General features: G+C 46.7%; 1 protein-coding gene across 10 annotated transcripts in view; it reads left to right on the top strand.

Annotated features, from left to right (window-relative positions):
* Window positions 1–19,028, top strand: part of BRSK2 (BR serine/threonine kinase 2) — a 470,664-nt gene that overhangs the window by 400,358 nt on the left and 51,278 nt on the right. For 7 of the 10 annotated variants that reach the window (XM_039538093.1, XM_039538092.1, XM_039538089.1 and 4 more), the window contains 4 exons: window positions 4,751–4,915; window positions 5,719–5,816; window positions 11,643–11,793; window positions 16,070–16,135. In XM_039538093.1, coding sequence (XP_039394027.1) covers window positions 4,751–4,915; window positions 5,719–5,816; window positions 11,643–11,793; window positions 16,070–16,135 — 480 coding nt within the window. The remainder of the gene's footprint in view (window positions 1–4,750; window positions 4,916–5,718; window positions 5,817–11,642; window positions 11,794–16,069; window positions 16,136–19,028) is intronic. The other 3 variants (XM_039538090.1, XM_039538088.1, XM_039538091.1) reach the window with 1 other exon arrangement.

The raw sequence follows: 19,028 nt of genomic DNA, 5'->3' as shown, positions 1-19,028 counted from the left end.
CAGAGCTGGTGATTTTCATTACCCGAAGCAGTGAAAGCCTTACAGGCGATGTGCAGTTTCGTCACAGATTTTTCATTTACTTGATGAAGCCTGAAAGTTTGTGAGTTCATAAACAGCCTGATTTTGTCTGATCGTGATCAGGTTCAGATCACAGGGAGAGGGCATTCCACAGAGCACAAAAGATAGCCACCAGTGCTCTGTAGGCATCATAGCTCATTGCCTGCCATAAACTCTAATGTAAATGAGGCTTTGCGATGGCACGCTGCAACCGATTAGGGATCATAGCTGGAAATGCAAATTCTCAGGTGATTTTGAAAAATATTCATTTCTTTTTCATCCCTGTTAATTACACTGAGGTTATCTGCTGGTAATATAATGAATGTTTAACTGAGCCAATCCTGACAGTCTGGAACTTCAGGCAGATGAAACAAAAGCCACAGCTGCCTATGAGCTGAGTCCTGTGGGCACCTACTACTGGGCATAGGACTTGATCCCACATAGCTCACTGAAGTCAATGGCAAAATTTTCATTGACTTTAATGGTTGAGGGTCAGAGACACAGTGCTTACTCATTTACTGCTCTAGGGCTAGATTCTGATAACCTTTCCTCTCCTTTCACAATGACTTACTCCAGGAGTAGTGCCTTTGCAATGATTGGGACCGCTCCTGGAGTACGTTATTACTCAACATGATCAGGTGTATCAGAATCTGACCCTCAGGATCAGACTTCTGGTACCTTTACTCATGCTGAGGAGTACCTTACTCCACAAATAATCCCATTGACTTCCATAGGATTTTTAGGTGGAGTAGGACTCTACTCAGCCAGAGGAATTGGGTCAGAACCTGACCCTGAATGAGTAGTCTCCATGAAGTCTGATCCCATTTAACACTAGTGAAAATCCTGAGGGCAAGATTCTGTTTCCTTTACTTGTGTTAAGTAGTCCCTTATTCCACAGAGAGAGCCACTGAAATAAATGGGACTACTCCATGTAAAGGAGCTAGAATCTGGGCCATGCTGATTTAGCGTTACTCTGGATTTATACCAATGTAAGTAATGGCTGTATCTGTCCCCAGTGAACCTACTGATGGTAGTAAGTATTACGGGCTGGATGGTGACACCCTTACCAGGGCCGGCTCCAGACCCCAGCACGCCAAGCAGGCGCGTGGGGCGGCATTGTCAGGGCAGGGCGGCATTTGGCTCCGGGGGACCTTCTGCAGTCATGCCTGCGGGAGGTCCACCGGAGCCCCGGGACGAGCGGACCTGCCACAGGCATGACTGCGGAGGGTCCCCTCTTCCCACGGCTCCGCTTGAGCTCCCGCAGGCATGACTGCGGTGGGTGCGCTGGTCCTGCGGCTCGGATGGAGCTCCCACAGGCATGCTCCACCGGAGCCGCGGAACCAGCGCACCCGCCGCAGACACTTCTGCCCCGGCCGCGGGACCGGGGAAGGGCAGCGAAGCGCGCCGCCCTGGTTGGGGCGCCATAATTTATAGAGCCGCCCCTGACCCTTACTCACACGGCTAGCTGTGTCTCACCTCTGTTTGGCTTCATTGACTCACAGAGTAGCCCTCCCCTTAACATTCTCATTGACTTCACTGGGATTATTTGAGTAATGGCTCACTCATGTGAGTAAAGGCTTCACAACCTGGCAGTAAGCACCTGCAGGATTAGGCCTTGAGTGTGTTTTGTGTAAACTGGCTTTACCTGTATCTGCTGCACTGCATCTGTTGAGTACTCTTTTTCCAGAGCTAAAAAAAATGGTAACACCGAGATGGGAGAGAGAGTAAGAATCCCTAGCAAGTCTTTCCAGGTGCGTTCAGTGATCTATGGTAATACATTCAATCTGTGAACAGTGCAGAGGATACATCTTTAAAATTAGTTTTAGCCGCCTCAATGGGCTGGATTGGCACCGTACCCCTTGCACTGACCACGGTGCAGCACGAAGCTGCACTGCCCTGGCACACAACAGAGGCTGAATTGTGGCTCTGAGTCTCACAGTTCAGTCTCTGTTTTGCCCTTGCTCCCTGGGAGGAAGTAAGCTGTACCTGCCCTTTTCCTGGCACAGCCTGCTCCCTACTCAGCGCTGTGCTCCGCTGCTCTGGCTGGTGCCTTGAGGAGTGGAACCTCTCTCCACTCACCTGTTCGGCCTTACAGTGGCTGCCATGTCCTGTGCCTTGTGACCTGCAATGGAGGTAGCCCATCCAGGCACTAAGTGCACACCTGGCACCCCATCCCTCTCCTGTGTAGATGCATGGACCAGCACAAGCCCAGAATGGGTTAAATTGCATGACTATTTGTAGAACATGTTTGGATTATTTCCTCCAGCCATCAAAGGGAAAATTCTGCCCCCAACTCCGCATGCCACAAAGGACACGGAGGGACATTTGGTGCAGGTTCCTGTAGCCCACAGTGGAGGGTCTGTACCACATCTGAATTTACTACCCATTCCTCTCCACTGCATAAGGAAAGCAGACCACCATTGGGGGGAGGGATAGCTCAGTGGTTTGAGCATTGGCCTGCTAAACCCAGGGTTGTGAGTTCAATCCTTGAGGGGGCCACTTAGAGATCTGGGGCAAAAATTGGTCCTGCTAGTGAAGGCAGGGGGCTGGACTCGATGACCTTTCAAGGTCCCTTCCAGTTCTAAGAGATTGGTATATCTCCAATTATTACAAAAAGGCTACTATAGTCTTGAGGCTGCCATGGCATCCATAGAGCCTCTTGAGAAGGTGCAGGATTTTTCCCTGCCCAACTCCTTCAAGAACCCCAGCGCCAAGTCCATCTGTCTGAGCTTGGTACAGGTTACAGGATTCGATGCCCTGTGAATGAACTCAAAGGATGCTCAATGTGCTTGCACTTTATATTATTCTGTCTACTATATCTGGAACGAAACCTTGGCATGTTATGTATAGCCAGAGTTTTTTGTTGCAGTGAATAATCAATATTTCCTGCTTCTAGTGAATGAACTGAGACAATTTATATAAGAAGCTTGTTTTAGTCACCTTTTAAAAGGTATTGTGCTCCTTTTACTGATTGCTTTTGTATTCCCAGCTCTGCCACTGACCGGCTGTCTGACCTTGGGCAAGGCCTTTGGGCCAGAATTTTCAAACATGGTTGTCTAAAGATAGGTATCTAGGGGTACGTCTACACGGCAATAAAACACTTGCGGCTGGCCCGTATCTGCTGACTCAGGCTCTCGAGGCTCGGGCTGTGGGCTATAAAATTGCAGATAGATGTTCAGGCTCAGGCTGGAGACTGGACTCTGGGATCCCATGAAGGGGGCATGTCCCAGAGCCCAGGCTCCAGCGTAAGACTGAACATGTTCACTGCAATTTTATAGCCTTGCAAGCCCAAGTCAGCTGACACAGGCCAGCTGAGGGGTTTTTATTGCAGTATATACCTAAGTGCGTATTTAGGTACCTAAATAATGGTTTTTAGAAAGTGCCTAGCACCTTCCTCTAAACATCAGGCCTATTTAAGATTTCTCAGGTTGGGCACCAGAAAATTGAGGTACCCTAAATCACTTTGGAAAGTTTGGACTGCTCTGAAGCGCATCTCTGTTAAAATTAGGGGTGGGTGATGTCAGCTTGTTCACAGTTCAAACTTTGGGAGGAAATTGTTCAACTTCACTTAGCCCAAGGTCTGATTTGCTCATGACGCAGCACCTCTAAGTGGAGTGATTTATAACTGTAAGGTATCGGGACACTAAGGCCTTGGCTACACTTGCAAATTAGAGCACATTAAATCAGCCCCAGGCACCCTAACTCCTGAGGTGTCCACACTGGTAAGGCACTTTGAGAGCCTGGACTCTGTGGCTGGAGCGCTCCTTGTAATCCACCTCCACAAGAAGGATAGAGCTTGTTGTGCCCTGGCTGAAATGCCGGGGTGTCAGTGTGGATGACATGTTGCATTACTGCTCTGTGATTGGCCTCCCATAATCCGTTGAAGTCAAGTGGCCACTCTGGTCATTGTTTTGAACTCGGCTGCAGGCATGCGGCTATCCCCTTTCAAATCTCCGTTTCTGACAGCCAGCATGCTTATCTGCTCTGGGACAAAATAACCATTACTGTGGAATGCTCCTGCTGCAGAGGCAGGTGTTTGTGCATGTGTGAGAGAGAAAGGCAATGTCGGGACTTATGTCGGGGTTTCCCCCTGCCACTGTGGGAACTTATGAGACAGCATGCTGACACACTCTCTGCCCACCAAAACACAGTCTCTCCCCCCACATACACACAACACACTCCCTGTCACACTCCACCACCACCCCATCTGAAAAGCACCCTGCAGCCACTTGCACACTGGGATAGCTACCACAATGCACTGCTGTGTGTCATTGCAAGAGCTGCTAATGTGGCCACGCCAGTGCGCTTGCAGCTGACAGTGTGAACACACGACAGCACTTTCCCTCCTGTGGTCTCCGAGGACTGGTTTAACTCCCGGCGCTCTACATCTGCAAGTGTAGCCATGCCCTAAGCAGCTGCTAGTTCGTTTAGGTTTAGTACAATGGGAGCTCTTATTGCCTTTCTGCCCAAACAGGGAAGTTTCTCATTAAAGGCCCAATCCTGCAAGATGCTGATCACTCTCAGCTCCCATTGAACTTGTTCTGAAGGGAATTTCTGTCTGCCTTCCAAGGCCAGACATCTCAGTGAAATTTTAACATTCTTTTTCCATTTGTTGTTTTAGCCTCTATCTCAGAGCAAGGGTTTCACTTGTTGCTCACCTCTCTTTCTCTGTCTCTTTCTCTCTCAATTACAGAGGGGGTAAGAATGAACCAGAACCAGAACAACCAATTCCTCGAAAGGTGCAGATTCGTTCTCTCCCTTCCCTGGAGGACATTGATCCAGACGTGTTAGACAGCATGCACTCGTTAGGCTGCTTCCGCGACCGAAATAAACTCTTACAGGACCTGTTGTCGGAAGAGTACGCATTCACTCAATCTTAACAGCGGTTTGGTGTCAGAGGGTTAGAGGCGATTAGAAATGGGATATGGAACCTTTTATTTCTAGAGCACTGATACGAAAATGGCCCCAATTGGGAGGGACTGATAGTCATTTCTCCTGCCCTGGCTGTTCAATGGAAATTAGTTGGGAGCGAGCAGGAGGTCTCAGTGTATTTCTTAAAGCATAGGTGCCCCTCTATCGCATAAATTACCATCGCAACTGACATCCTTGTTAGAGAGATCAAGGGCTGAATGACCCATGGAGGGTAGAATTGCCTCACTCAACCTCCAGAGTTGATATCTGCAGGTGAGGATTAACATACATGGGCAGGACAGCGTGGGGAATTTGCATGGTTACTGCCTGTGCGGTGCCTGCATCTGTTGGTAAATAAAAGACTTCAGTTTCCAGAGTTCTGCCAGCTTTCCTAAGCATTATGAGGGATCATCTAGTGGGCACAAGACTAGGACCAGGAGATCTAGCTTCAGTTCCTGACTCAGACACAAACTTCCTGTCTGGCCTTGGGCCATTCACTTACATTTACCCTGTACAATGGTGGGACTCCTGCCTTCCTCAGAGGGGCCTTGGGAGGATCAAATCTATTGATGTTGTCAAGGCACTCAGATAATATGGTGCCGGGGGCCAGATAAGAAAAGAGATAATTAGATTTGGGTTATTTAGAACATTTGTAACTATTGTGTTTGATGGGGGAAGGGTAATCTGCATTTTTTTCCTCTGGCATCTGCAGCAAATTCGAAGGTTTCTCCCTTCATTTATTTTTTTCAGAGAAAACCAAGAGAAAATGATTTATTTTCTTCTCCTTGATCGGAAAGAGAGGTATCCCAGTCATGAGGATGAGGACCTGCCCCCTCGGAATGAAATAGGTATTTCAAATGTGGTCCCAGTCACCTTTGACCCATTTCAGTGTGTCCCTCTTGGCTTTATCTTCCTATTGTTGGCATTCTCCCTCCCCTTTTCCACTGAAACAGGCTAGGATGGTACTAATGTTCTCCGAGGCTCCAGCAACCTGGGGAAGTCAACTGTGCTGTTGAGCTAAACGTAAAAGGTCTGCTTCTCAGCTACACTAAGGCCCTTTTATACCTCTCTGCCAGCGTGACAGGCCTTTGTATTTGCGTTAGAAAGGTTTTAGCAGCCTGAAATACAGCTGACCACACTGTAGTTGCACAGGCCATACAGAATGAGTTCCGCTGCAGTATTTATATATTAAAGATATTTTAGAACAATTTTCAAACATGTTTACTGGGCTTACACATTGTATCTTTTTGCCTGTATAGCCAGGTGCTCCTTTACCACTGTAGTGCTCTTGTAGTTCTATTGTTACTTATTATTTGCATTGTGAAGCCGCAGGCATAGACCCCACTGTGCTAGATGCTGTACCAACACAGAACAAAAAGACATTCCTGGCTCCAAAGAGCTTACAGTCTAAGTCAGCAGTTCTCAGCTTTTTTCTTTCTGAGGCCCCTGCAATTTGCTATAAAAAGTCCATGGCCCACCTGTGCCACAACAACTGTTTTTCTACATATAAAAACCAGGGCCAGTATTAGGGGGTAGCAAGCAGGGCAATTGCCCAGGGCCCCACACCATAATGGGCCCTGTGTAGCTAAGCTGCTCAAGCTTCAACTTTGGCCTGGGTGGTGGGGCTTAGGGAGGTGTAGCTTTGGCTTTCTGCCTTGGGCCCCAGTGAGTCTAATGCCAGTCCTGCTTGGCGGACCCGCTGAAACCTGCTCACGGCCCACCAGGGGGCCTCGAACCTCTGGTTGAGAACTGCTGTTCTAAGTGACTTCAACTATACATGACTCAAAGGGAATCAAAAATATGTAACTAATAAAATTTTAGAAAAGTACCTGAAATAGCATTTCTGTACATAGTAGTGTGGTGGTTTTAGGCCTAGTATCTCATGACCTTCAGGGCTAGAAGCAAGTGCTGCCTATCCCATTGAAATGCTTGGACTCTCCCAGTCCTACTGTGTGATGAAATATTGAACTTTAAATCTGTCACTGCTCCAAGACTCATGCCCTGGCCTCAAGTCTGTGCAGTTTTTCCAAGAAATCTCATATGTGGAGGAAACTATAAAACACTGACCTGGCAGGCTGATTTTTAACAATGTGACCTGCTTGAAGCTGCAGGGAGTTTGGAACGTTCGTATGCTCCTGGTGGAGATGGGTTAGTAGGCAGAGTGTAGGTAATGTGGTCAAAGGTGCCTGATAAATTCAGTTTATTACATGGTTCTGTAATTTATCTATTTAATCGCATGTACAGTATATCACTACCACATACGTTTTGTGTATATTTGTATGTGTATGTGTATGTCTGTGTATTCCTGTCTTCCTACGGTGGCTCATTGACTTTTGACTTAGATAGATGATTTTGCAACACAGGGCCAGGGCTCCCCTAAGTCACAGATACTTTTGCTATTGAACGGCAGTAGCAGCGGTGATTGAATCATTACCTCCAATTAGCATTTACTAAAATACCCTTATTTGGGAGTATCAGTTGTGACATTTGCAAGCTACTTCAGTTTTATTGTTTTAACGCCTTCCACTTGGTCAACACCTCCAATGCATAAGTGAATGCAAAGCCATGCCCTAACTATGTCATATACCTCTTCTCCCATCTCCCAATCCTGTACCTCCCACAACATTTTCACTTGCTGGTTCAAATACTGACCATCTGAATTGGAATTTTCTACACCGGGTGAGAAAGAGTTCCCCCATAGAGATAGACTATCTTTGAGCCAGATATAGCACTGTGCTGTGATAGCACATTGTAGACTCCCCAAGCATTATTATTTGAGTGTTAGTAAGATCTACTTCCTTTCCCAGAGGGGGTTTCCATCTCCTCTGCTGCCAGCAGTGTCTCTGGGAACATGGGGCAAAATTTAAGTAAGAGTAATCATGCTTCTGATGAATATCTCCTCATTAGCCATGAGCACTGACCTTGCTCAAAGAGAGAAGAGGAAGAGCGAAGGGAAATGGTAATGGATTTAATCATAACTGCTCTGAGAGACCACATTCCTCAGAGAGTACCTGCACACATACTGAACTCTTCCTCTTTCTTTGTATGGTACAGCTTGGAAAGAATGGATGCACGCTGTGAGCATAGGCTTCTGAATTCCAGTTGAAGCTAAAGGGGAGATCAGACTCTATCTCAATAAACTACCCTTCCCTTCCTGGTTTCCTTTTTGTGTTTGTTTCACTCTGTGTGAAGATCTCTCTTTCCCAGAGAAGTAGGAGAAAGTTTTCTTTTTCATCATTTGAGGCAATGTTCTATTACTTTTCTCGCTGCAAAGCTTCACCGGGAGCAGAAGTGCACAAGCAGGAAACCTTCCTCCTCTTGCTCTCCGCGTTGCTGTGTAATCTTGTTCATTGGTATTTTGTTAACACCAGTTTAGTTTCTGCGGGGAGGGCTTCTGTCCTCTGACGTTGTCGCAAATCGGACCTGAGAAGTTGGAAGCTAAGATACAAGCTGACAGATCTTCTCTTGTGTCAGAGGAACCTTCAGTGCAAAATGATGCTTTGAAGGTTAAATGGAAAATGTGGTGGAAGGGCAGCTGTGGGGAGTCTGCAGGGCCAGCCCTACTGTTGTGGAGCCCTTTGTAAAGCAAAACATGTGACACAGCTTCCTCCAAATCTACAGTGTCGTCTCCTCAACCCTGCATAACCATGACATGCTCCAGCCTGCCTCCAACTTGCTTTCAGCTGCCTTCAGCCTGTGGCAGGATAACTGTATTTAATTATCAGTGCAACTTGGTTACTTCATCATCATCATCATCATCATCATGATCACAAAGGCAAATCCCAAAAGGATGTAGCCTCCTTGCAGATTGAGCACACCACAGATCGATCTCTCGGTAGGTCCTTAAGACAGTGTGGCTGAATGTTTGGTCTGTGGCATTCTTACGCACCACCTCAGCTTTTGGAGACAACGTGAGCGGCATCCTGTAACAATATTCCTTGGTAAATATGCTTCATAGTTCATTGGTCTTCCAGCCTAAGAATATGTCCATGCCAGCGTAGAAAGACACCAAACTGAAGTAAGACTCACTGACCTGTAATTCTCAGGATTGCTCAACATTTGCTGCCCTCCAACCCTCTGGTATAGTAACTGATTTTAAGGAGAGATTGAATATTTTAGTTAGCAGCTCAGCCACTTTATCCTTGTGTTCCTGAAGAAGTCTTGGGTATATCCCAGCCAACCCTAAGGACTTGCTGTTATTAGTTTTTGGACAGTTCCTTATCTTTAATATGTTTAAAAAATAGGTAGATATCTCCCCAACATCTTATGTGGTGGAGTTGAATGCTAAGGAATCATTTAGTTTCTCAGCAATATCCTTATCCTCCTTAACTGCTCCCGTTACACCCTGATGGGCCAACTGACCTACTGTCCTGTCCACAAACTTCCCGCCTCTGATATATTTGCAAGATGTCTGATAATTTGTATTTGACTAATTGCACTTCATAGTCTTTCTTAGCTCTCTCCTAACTCCCAGTTTACATTTCATAGATTCATAGATTCTAGGACTGGAAGGGACCTCGAGAGGTCATCGAGTCCAGTCCCCTGACTTTGTCTTGCCGTACTTAATGCTCCATGTTATGGGTGTCACTTGGGCTGGATTTCCATTTGTTGAAGCCTCCTATTTTGATCTGGTTTGGCTCAAATTACCCCTTGAATCTTGGCATTTGATTAGACAGGTTTTTTTCTTCCCTTCTTGCTTCCTTTGTTGTTGGGGGTTAATCATACCTTATGTGACTCTGTTACTCTGCCAAAGTAACCCCCATGCCATATCTGAGGGTTTTCCTTTCCTTGCTTTTGAGTTAGCCTCTCTCAGACTGGCTTAATCTTTTATTTTATTTTTAAGTCTCCCTTTCTAAAGTTTAGTGTCCCCAGGCTAGTCTTTGATATCATCCCTTTGCTGAAAACATTGAACTTAATTAAATTCCAGTCACTGTTGCTTCGTGATTCAGCTACAATTCCTTTTTGAACCAACAGTAGCATGTTACGTACAACTAAGTGGAGAACAGCTTCTCTTCTTGGCTTAGCTGTTTGAAGCAGCAATCATTAAAATTGTCCAGAAATTATTTCTGTAAACCTTGTCCCAATGTCACGTTTGACCAGTTCGTTTGTGTGCAGTTGAAGTCGCTCACTGTTATTGTTTTCTTGGATCTTGCTGCCTCTTTGATTTATTGGTTTGTTTTTCTGCTTCCTTTTTATCAGGAGAACTATTATTGTTAATGATAAATATTAAAAATGATTAGAGGCCTCACATTGGTTGGACCCCATTGTGCTCCACGTTGTTTGCACATATAGTAAATAATAGTTCCTGGCCTATGGTGCTTACAGTCTAGAAGACAAGACATAAGAGAGAGATGAAACAAGCAAGTGGGTGGAGGTAGCAGTGAAGGATGGGGTAACAAAAATAAACAGAGTATCAATATTGATGATGATTATTATTAATTAATAATTAATAAAAGTATCAGGAATGTTCCCCCAGGAGATAGCTCAGTGGTTTGAGCATTGGCCTGCTAAACCCTGGGTTGTGAGTTCAATCCTTCAGGGGGCCATTTAGGGAACTGGGTAATAATCTCTCTGGGGATTGGTCCTGCTTTGAGCAGGGGGTTGGACTAGATGACCTCCTGAGGTCCCCTCCAACCCTGATATTCTATGAAATACCAGATCTCTTGGTGGGGGAAGGGTCTCAGAGAATGTTTGTTGGAAGCTCTCCAATGGAAGAGGCAAACAATGTCCTCTCTCTAAGGTATTCATTAGTCATTGGAATTAGATAGGGCTTTACAGATACAAACAAACAAAGGGTTTTAAACAGCCTCACTTTAAAAACAAATCCCTTCTCCTCTCACTTGCTCAGCTGTCCTTCTCTGTATGGGTGTGCTACCATCAGAGTCAGGATCACCCAGTGATTAGGCACTAGCTGGGGACTCAGGAGACCTGCACCACCACAGACTTCCTGTGTGACCTTGTGCAAGTCACTTAGGGCCAGATTTTTCAAGGTATTTAAGCAACTAAAGATCCAGATTTCTATGGGAATTAGGCACTTTGGTGCTTTTGAAAATCTCTCTAGGCTCTTGTCTGCATCTTTAGGTGCCTAAATACCTTTAGAAATCTGGTTTCTAGTGCCTCAGCTTCCCATCTATGAAATTGGGATACTAGCACTGGCCTACCTCCCAGGAGTGTTGTGAGGATGAACACATTACAGAGTGTGAAGTGCTCAGTTACTCCAGTGCCATATAAACACCATATATAGATACATTTCACTAGCTCTCCGGTCACCATAGAGTCACCCAGAGTAGACAAGACCTTAATTTTTAATGTAAAAAGAAAGTAGAGGGGAAAGAAACCCCCAAACTTTCAGGCCTAAATCATTCTCTTCCCCACACCACTCACTCCCCTCCCATCCCATGCTCGGTAGATCAACCTTGACTGGTTTTTGAAGGTTTCCAAGCAGCATCTGAGACATATGCATTGTTTGGCAGCCGTGAAGAGATGAAATTTGAGATTTGGGGAAGAGGAGATTGCAAATGTTCCTTCCCCTTCGTCAGGGGACAATCAGCCCTCTCTCTGTGGGGGAAGGTGCGAGGGGGATTGCTGAGGGAGGGCTGCCAGGCTGTGCCAGCCTGAAGCATGGGAGATGGGCCTCAGCCAGACTCAGCTGACTGCATTCTCTCTGTGCAAAGATCCCCCCAGGAAGCGTGTGGACTCCCCAATGCTGAACCGGCATGGGAAGCGGCGGCCAGAAAGGAAGTCGATGGAGGTTCTCAGTGTGACAGATGGCGGTTCCCCGGTCCCAGCTCGCAGAGCTATTGAAATGGCACAGCATGGACAGAGGTAGGTAGCCCCCATAGCCAGGAAAGATGAACCCAGTGCTCCTGGCCTCCCCTACTTCCCCTCTATACCCTATACACAGGAAGAGTTTGAGAAAATGTTCTATCCACACCAGCATTGTAGAAACATCAAGCAGCACTCGTGGTTACTGGCACCATCGTCTCAGTTCTGTCCATGGCGTGAGGGTCTATCCACACTCAGAATCCTACTGAGACCCTTGACACTGGTGTCATGAGAATAGTATGAATCTGGAGAAACCCTATCTGACTCCTTTGGGTGCCTCTCAGGGTGCCTCTCAGGGCTACTGTCAAACTCAGTATGGCCCTGACGCTCATAGCTCACTGGATTTCTTAAGCGTGGTGGGTATATATCATTCCAGTTCTCTCATATGCAAGGAAACTGCTGCTGTTGTGATATGCTGGAGAGGAGTGGGGGGGAATGGTGTCCCCAGGGGAACTGCTATGCGAGCTGCCCTTCTGGTTGTGGTGTACCATGGAGACGGTTTCCACGCTCATTACAGGAGGGCCACACCAACGAAAGGCAGAAAGAAAGCATGTGGATTTGGAATTACACTGAGATATATCAATCTGTATCAAAGAACATCACACGTACATATACTGTCAATGCTTGAGCTTGTAATTCAGCTTTTGTGACATGGTCTTTTCCCTCAGCTGTTAAGATCTGCTCAGGAAGAGTCTCCTGTGCCCAGAAGCTCCTTTTGCTGGCTGACAGCTGGGCGAAGAGCATGAAATAAAGACGTTCAGAGGCCGTTAGAACTGCCTGCGATTCTTGTTGGATGGCTGAGGCAGTTCTAGCCCTAGAGTGAAGAAAACTATTCCCCGAGAGCTGCTAGGATTTATTCCTGGGGTCCATGGCTGGGTATCCTTAAGATTCAATGTCTGAAAGATTCTTCATCATAGGTCAGACAGGACACCAGGTTTCCCCACCGCGCCCCATCCGACTGTGAAATAAAAGGATCTGTATAGTGATCAGGTAGCTGTTTTGGAGAAACGTGTTTCACAGAGGCCACTGATGTCAAAGAAGGTAGAATGAAGAATAAGGCTGAGCACCCTGGAAACAAACTGTTACCAAGCAGTAGTCACTAGAATCAAACATCCATCTTTTCCCCATCTTGCCTTTAATATCCAGTCCTGGTACCTGGAGGCCCTGCTGGCCCATAAAGGTCTCATGTATGAGACAGCCGCTGGTGCAGTGTGTGGACTTCAGCACCCCAGCTGCAGACAGTCTGTTGCCTTAGTAAGTTGCTGTACTCTGCAGTTGCTTGCGGGGAGCATTTACCTTGGTGAAACAACAAAAAGGAACCAGGAATAATGGTGATACAGACAAAGTGAGTTAGGAGCAAATCATTCCACCAGCCTAAAGCTTCCTGGCCTGATCCTGATGTGTTCTGATAGTTGGAACGCTCCCTGCCACCTCTCACCTTTGGCTTGTGAGTCCATAACAAAAAGGGGGAAATAAAGGGCTCGTATTATCCTGCATATTCTGTTTTGCTTTGAATGTTCTCCCCCACAATTGGAAAATGTTGCAATATGAGGTGATCAGTGGAAAGAGACACAAGGGGAATGTCTGAGATTATCTCAGAGACACTGGAGAGAGATGCATTGGCGGCATGTCAATGAGGGATGACTCTAGGTTAAAGAAGGCAGGACTCATGCCAGAGGTATCAGGGACAATCAAAAGGGATACACTGGGAGTGTATGTGCAGCAGACAACTTCAGCTAAAGCAAAACATACAGGTCTGATCAAGGACAGTGGAGGGGCACACACTGACATTATGAGGGATGATGCCCAGTTCAGTGGTGCATATTTTGGAAGAGGTTAAGGGGAAGGTGCTATTTTATTTCAGGCTCAAGCTTTCATTACTCAAACATTTTCCACATCTGTAGATGACAATGGCACAGTATGAGTTGCTGGCAGTGTGATGATTTATAACATGAGCTGGCTTCATTAACAAATGCCACTGCATGGAGAGTGTCTGGGGACGGTGCACTGCTGATAGGGGCACCATCTGTCAGAACAGTCAGTAACAAAACGCTAGGTGCCTGCAGCCAAGAATCAGGCTTTTTAAGGCTAGCTGTATTGTATTCAGCAGCAAGTGACCCACAGAGGGTGGATTTTGCAGCACTTCTTCTTAGCTCTGTGACTTTCAGGGGGTGGTGCTGCCCTGATATTCTCAGTCTGGGCAGATGGATATCCACTGCTTTATTCCAGGAGGATTGTACTGCATTGGGAAGGTGAAGAGAGACCGAAGAGACAGTCCTAGTTAGAGATGAATGACTGTAAACACCAGGAAATATACACCCATTGCTTCCTTCACAAGCTACCAGAGATGCTTCTCTAGCTCAGTGGGCAAAGCACTCCCTTGTGACTTGTGTTTTAGTCCCACTGCAGTGAACATCTGTTTATTTGCAGAAAGGGGATGCATGTGATAGCCTCCAGTTGTATGTGGGATGTTTATTTGCAGAAAGGGGATATATGTGATAGCCTCCAGGGGAGGCTCCAGGCCCCAGCACGCCAAGCGCGTGCCTGGGGCGGCATGCTGCGGGGGGCGCTCTGCCGCTCGCCGGGAGGGCGGCAGGCAGCCTGCGGAGGGTCCGCTGGTCCCGCGGCTTCAGTGGAGCCGCGGGACCAGCGGACCCTCCGCAGGCACGCCTGCGGGAGGTCCACCGGAGCCACAGGACCAGCGACCGGCAGAGCGCCCCCCGCGGCATGCCGCCGTGCTTGGGGCAGCGAAATGTCTAGAGCTGGGACCGCAGGAGCCTCTAATCTTGATATTATGGGTTTGATATCCTCTTAGAATAGCCACTCAAGCTTGAAATAGGGGACTCAAACCCAACAGGCTGGTAAAAGGGCTTTTGTGCTGAAAGCATTAGGAAAAAACATAGCCCTTCAGTGACTTAGTCCTGGAGAAGAACAGTGGAACAAGTGAAGTCCTGCATGATGACTGGCTTCCAGCTTACAAGCTGCTGCCCATCCAGCTCTGCTTGAAACGATGGTGTTGGGCCCTCTAAGTGCTCCCTGTTGTTTCTCTGACTGTATGTGACACACTAAAAGCACACAAACACCCACATCTGGTGATTAGGTTTGGTTTTATCCTGATTTTAGCCAGCCCAAATGTATTGAAGGGGAGAGTGGTACTGAGCTACACCACTGCCAGGGCTTTTCTTTCCCACCCATTTCAGACTGCTTGGCTCCTCCTAGAAGCCACAGCTTCACTCCTGCCAAGAGAAACATTAGAGGGGAGGGGATAGGTGCACAGAACACTATAGACATCTCATGGCACTAAGAATCTTGTGAAACGGACAGCCCCTTCTTTAGGTGGCGCCTGTTACCACTGCAGCAGCTGGAAGCTCTGCTGGGGTGCCAGGATTTTCACAGTGGCAAGGGTCAGAATTGAGAAGATTTGCTCAAGCTTCCTAAAGTTGATTCCATCAACTATTCATTTTCCTTCCATTCTTTTTCTTGTGGGTTGCTGAGGTGAATAGCACAAGTGAAATATCAGCCAGTGCTGGCAGGCTGTATTGCGTAGAGCAGCTATCCACGTAACACAGAGCTAACACATAACATAGACCTCCTTTAGCGAGGCATTTAGAGTCCTGCTTCTCAGCTGCTGGGATTCTGACCAAGTTTGGAAAGCAGAATGGTTCTTTTTGAGGATGGAGAGGGGTGTGGGACTGGCAGTAATGAGCCACGAAGAGTAGAAAAATAAAAGAGGCCTTTAAGAAGATCTGTTTGCAGTTTTGAATCTGTGCCCAGTGTGTGCTTAGTGTTAATGACTTCCCAGAAAGGCTTTCAGATTCCCAGCAGGAGTAAGGAGGGCTTTGCTATTTTCACATTCAAGCATGGTCCATCTCCAGTGAGAAATGTGAGCAAGTGGACTCCAGCTGGGGTTTTCAGTGCAGTAATGCGGAGCAGGGTGTTGGGTGTGTTTGTTGGGGAGGTCACAGACCATGACAGGCTGGGAGTCTACTCTTAGAGAATACTTCTACAGGGGTCTGATTCTGCCATGTGCTGAAGGCCTCAGCTCTCACCAAAGCCAGTGGGACTGGGAGTTGAGGATGCTCAGCACCTTCAAGAGATGATCAGCACCATTCAGGATGGAGCCATAGTTCGGAAAGGAGCAGGAAAAGTGTTTTGGAGATTTGCTTTAAAAAGGACGTGGGTTGGGAGGGCTTAGAGTCAGGGACGCTTTCAGGTGAATCTCTTTTATGAATGTCCATATTAGTAACTCTGTTTTCTCACTTTGTTCCTGCCATAGTAAAACAATGTTCAGTAAAAGCCTGGATATCTCTGAAGCCAATCCCAAATTCAACAAAGAAGAAAGGTATAAACACTGACAATCTGTTCCTCTCCTCTACCTCACTGCTGAGACCTTAAAGATGCAGCTCTTATCTTCTCCATGTGGGGATGCAGCTGCTAATGCCTAGAGAGAGCCAGGGACGGTGGGCGGTGGTTCTTTTTTTGGGGGGGTGGGGGTGGAGGGAGGTTGGGTCTGTCTTCTGCAGTAGAATGCTATGTATTTTTATATACAACCCTTCATACGAATCTGTCCCCAAATGCTTCATGCACAGGCTGTGTCTGTATTAGGATTTTCCCCTAAAATTTCATATTATTGCTACCACTGATTCAGCCTCCCTGGGTGTTCACAATGGTGGGAGTACCCAGTGTAGAAAGGGGACTGGTATTTTAAGCCACCGTCTTACCTGAACCTGCTTTAAGAAAGGCTGAAAACACTGAGCTTTAAAGGCCAGCAGCCATATGGAGCTGTCTACACTACACTCCCATCATTGCTAACTCCAGTGCAGCTGAGCCAGTGGTAGCAATGGTGGGAAGTTTTAGGGTCAGAAGAAAAATGATTTCATCCAAGGGGCAGGTTCTTTAAGGCTGATGTAGATACACAAGCCAGAGAGAGAAAGAAAAGGAATATTTGTGGGTGAGATTGAATCAGGTTGCTGCAGACTCAGTGGCTCAGGAAATAGCTGCAGGTAGGTGGGAAAGAATAAGCGAAAGGGCAACTCCCAATTGCTGCAGAGAGAGGCAAATGGGGCGGGGGCAGAGAGGCTGCCAAATTTGGGACTTTAAATAGAGACTCTTGGGTTCATTTACAAAATTAATTTAGCCTTTTGGAGGAAGAGGGTCTTGTGAAACACTAAACACCAGAGTGGTGGAGCTCTGTTCTGGTGCCAACAGCGAGTTATAACACCATGGGTAATTCCCCACCATATTGTAGCCCTCCTATGCTACATGATAAAGACAGTGCTTAAAAACCCTCGATCTTTTCCCCAGTCCTTATCTCTTGCACCCTGAGCCAGTGTGGTTATGTCTTTATGGGATTTCCTGCCCATTGGGCCACGTGCAAGTCTCATGGGGAAAGTGGGTGGCAGAGGGAACACTCTGTCAATTAACAGTCTGTAATAACAACAACAATACTGGGCATTTATATTGTGACATTAACTCACAAATCCATCCAGTTAAGGGGCCAGCAACAAAAGCCACAGCCAGAAGGACAGAGGCCGCTCCTTGGCACTGAAGTGGGAGGAAAGTTGAAGGTTTCTCAAGGTTCCACGACAAATCTGGAGGAGCCCTGCTTCCCTTATACAGAAACCTTTCCAGTTTAATATAATAATGGCCCTTTAAATATAAACCCTTAGAGACTTCCCAGGCGTGATGGTGACAATCTCCCTATCAGCCTTTCACAGACTGACACAATCAATTGAACACACGGTTTAAGGGCCCTGCAGCTCCCACAGAAAAGAAGAAGGGAGAGCATTGAGTTTGCCAGCAGATGGAGAAACAGATCCTGAGACAGCACACCAGGTACTCACTTGTATGAGACCCAGCAAGAAATGAGCAGTGCACCCAAGCTGTCAGGATCTCATGAAAGCTTGTGTCCAGGAAGAGGTAATGGATTGCCAATGGATCACGCAAACCTGGTTCCTGAGACTCGCAGCACTGTTATTGTAGATACAGGCCTTTCATATCCCCCACTCTAATCCCTCACTGAAACAGAAAGCAAGATCTGATGAATTTCTGGAAGCTTGGGCATTTCTTGTTAGCTCTCTCTAAATTATTCCAAGACTGCTCAGAAAAACAGCCCTTCCACAGTATTAGGTCCTAGGTACAGAGAGGCCTTTTCATCTAGTCTGTGACATGAGAACTGTCTCCTAAGTCTCCCCAGCTCCACTGGTTTCCCTTTGCACTTCTTCTGCAGCTGTGCAAAGGGTGGAGAAGATGACACTTCAGGAACTGCTGGGAGAATCCCCTAAAGACACAACTGCACTTCTAGCTACATCACAGAGGAGATGTTTTCAGAGGGCAGGAGGGCTGGGCTGGGCTTCTGCAGGAGAACCTCCTAGGGGCCTCTTTATTGAAAGGAGAGCAGTGAGGAAAGAGATGGATTGGCACATTCCCTGCCACCTCCCGCCACATTTTTATCTTTCTGGGTGTTAAGCTGAAAGGGTCTCCAAGATGGGAAAATGAGTGGGAGGCTAAGGGAAATAGTCTTCAGATCTGTTAATGGAGCAGGGAAAGGAAGGAAGGGCAGCAAAGAGAACCCCAGCAAAATGACCCCTCTGGGGCTAACTAATCATGGTGGCCACTAAATCGTTGGCCAACATTTCATTCTCCAGTTTTTTTATTTCTCTTTTTTAAAAGGAATACTGCATCTTTAAGGATCCTTCCCCTCTAGATGCACATGGTTGTCTTAGTAGCTGAGGCCACTGTCCCTTTCTTCTCTCTCTTTTCTCTCTTTTAGCTCCCTCTTGCTCCTTTCAATGCTTTCCTTCTTCTGTATCTGGGTTGCTGCAGCTCCGTAGTTCACTTGCTTCAATATTGCAGGGAATGCACATGTCTGCGCTGCTGGGTCTATTGTGTCCTGGGTTTGTTATTTTTTTAACCTCATTTCCCATCTCCCTTTCCCCTAGTCTCAATTTGCTTTCTGTTCTTTGTTAAAATCCTCAGTGCCTTTCCCTTTGGGGAAAATAACTCACAATGAAAGAAAAGTGAATAAATCTATCTACACACATTATGTATGTATTTCAGTACACTGTGTGTGAGTATGGGTGTATTTTTATATATATATATATATACGCACACACTAGGAACCAAATCCTGTTCTTGGTTATATCCGTTTAAATGGATTTTCACTGATATAACTGAGAACAGGGTTTGGCCCTATGCATATGAATTAGGATCTTATCCAAATTATAACTCCAAAC

The sequence above is a fragment of the Mauremys reevesii genome, linkage group 4 (genome assembly GCF_016161935.1).
Source record: "Mauremys reevesii isolate NIE-2019 linkage group 4, ASM1616193v1, whole genome shotgun sequence".
Classification (NCBI taxonomy): Eukaryota; Metazoa; Chordata; order Testudines; family Geoemydidae; genus Mauremys; species Mauremys reevesii.
The sequence above is the reverse complement of the archived record's forward strand: the minus strand, read 5'-3'. Positions and strand labels throughout refer to the sequence as shown.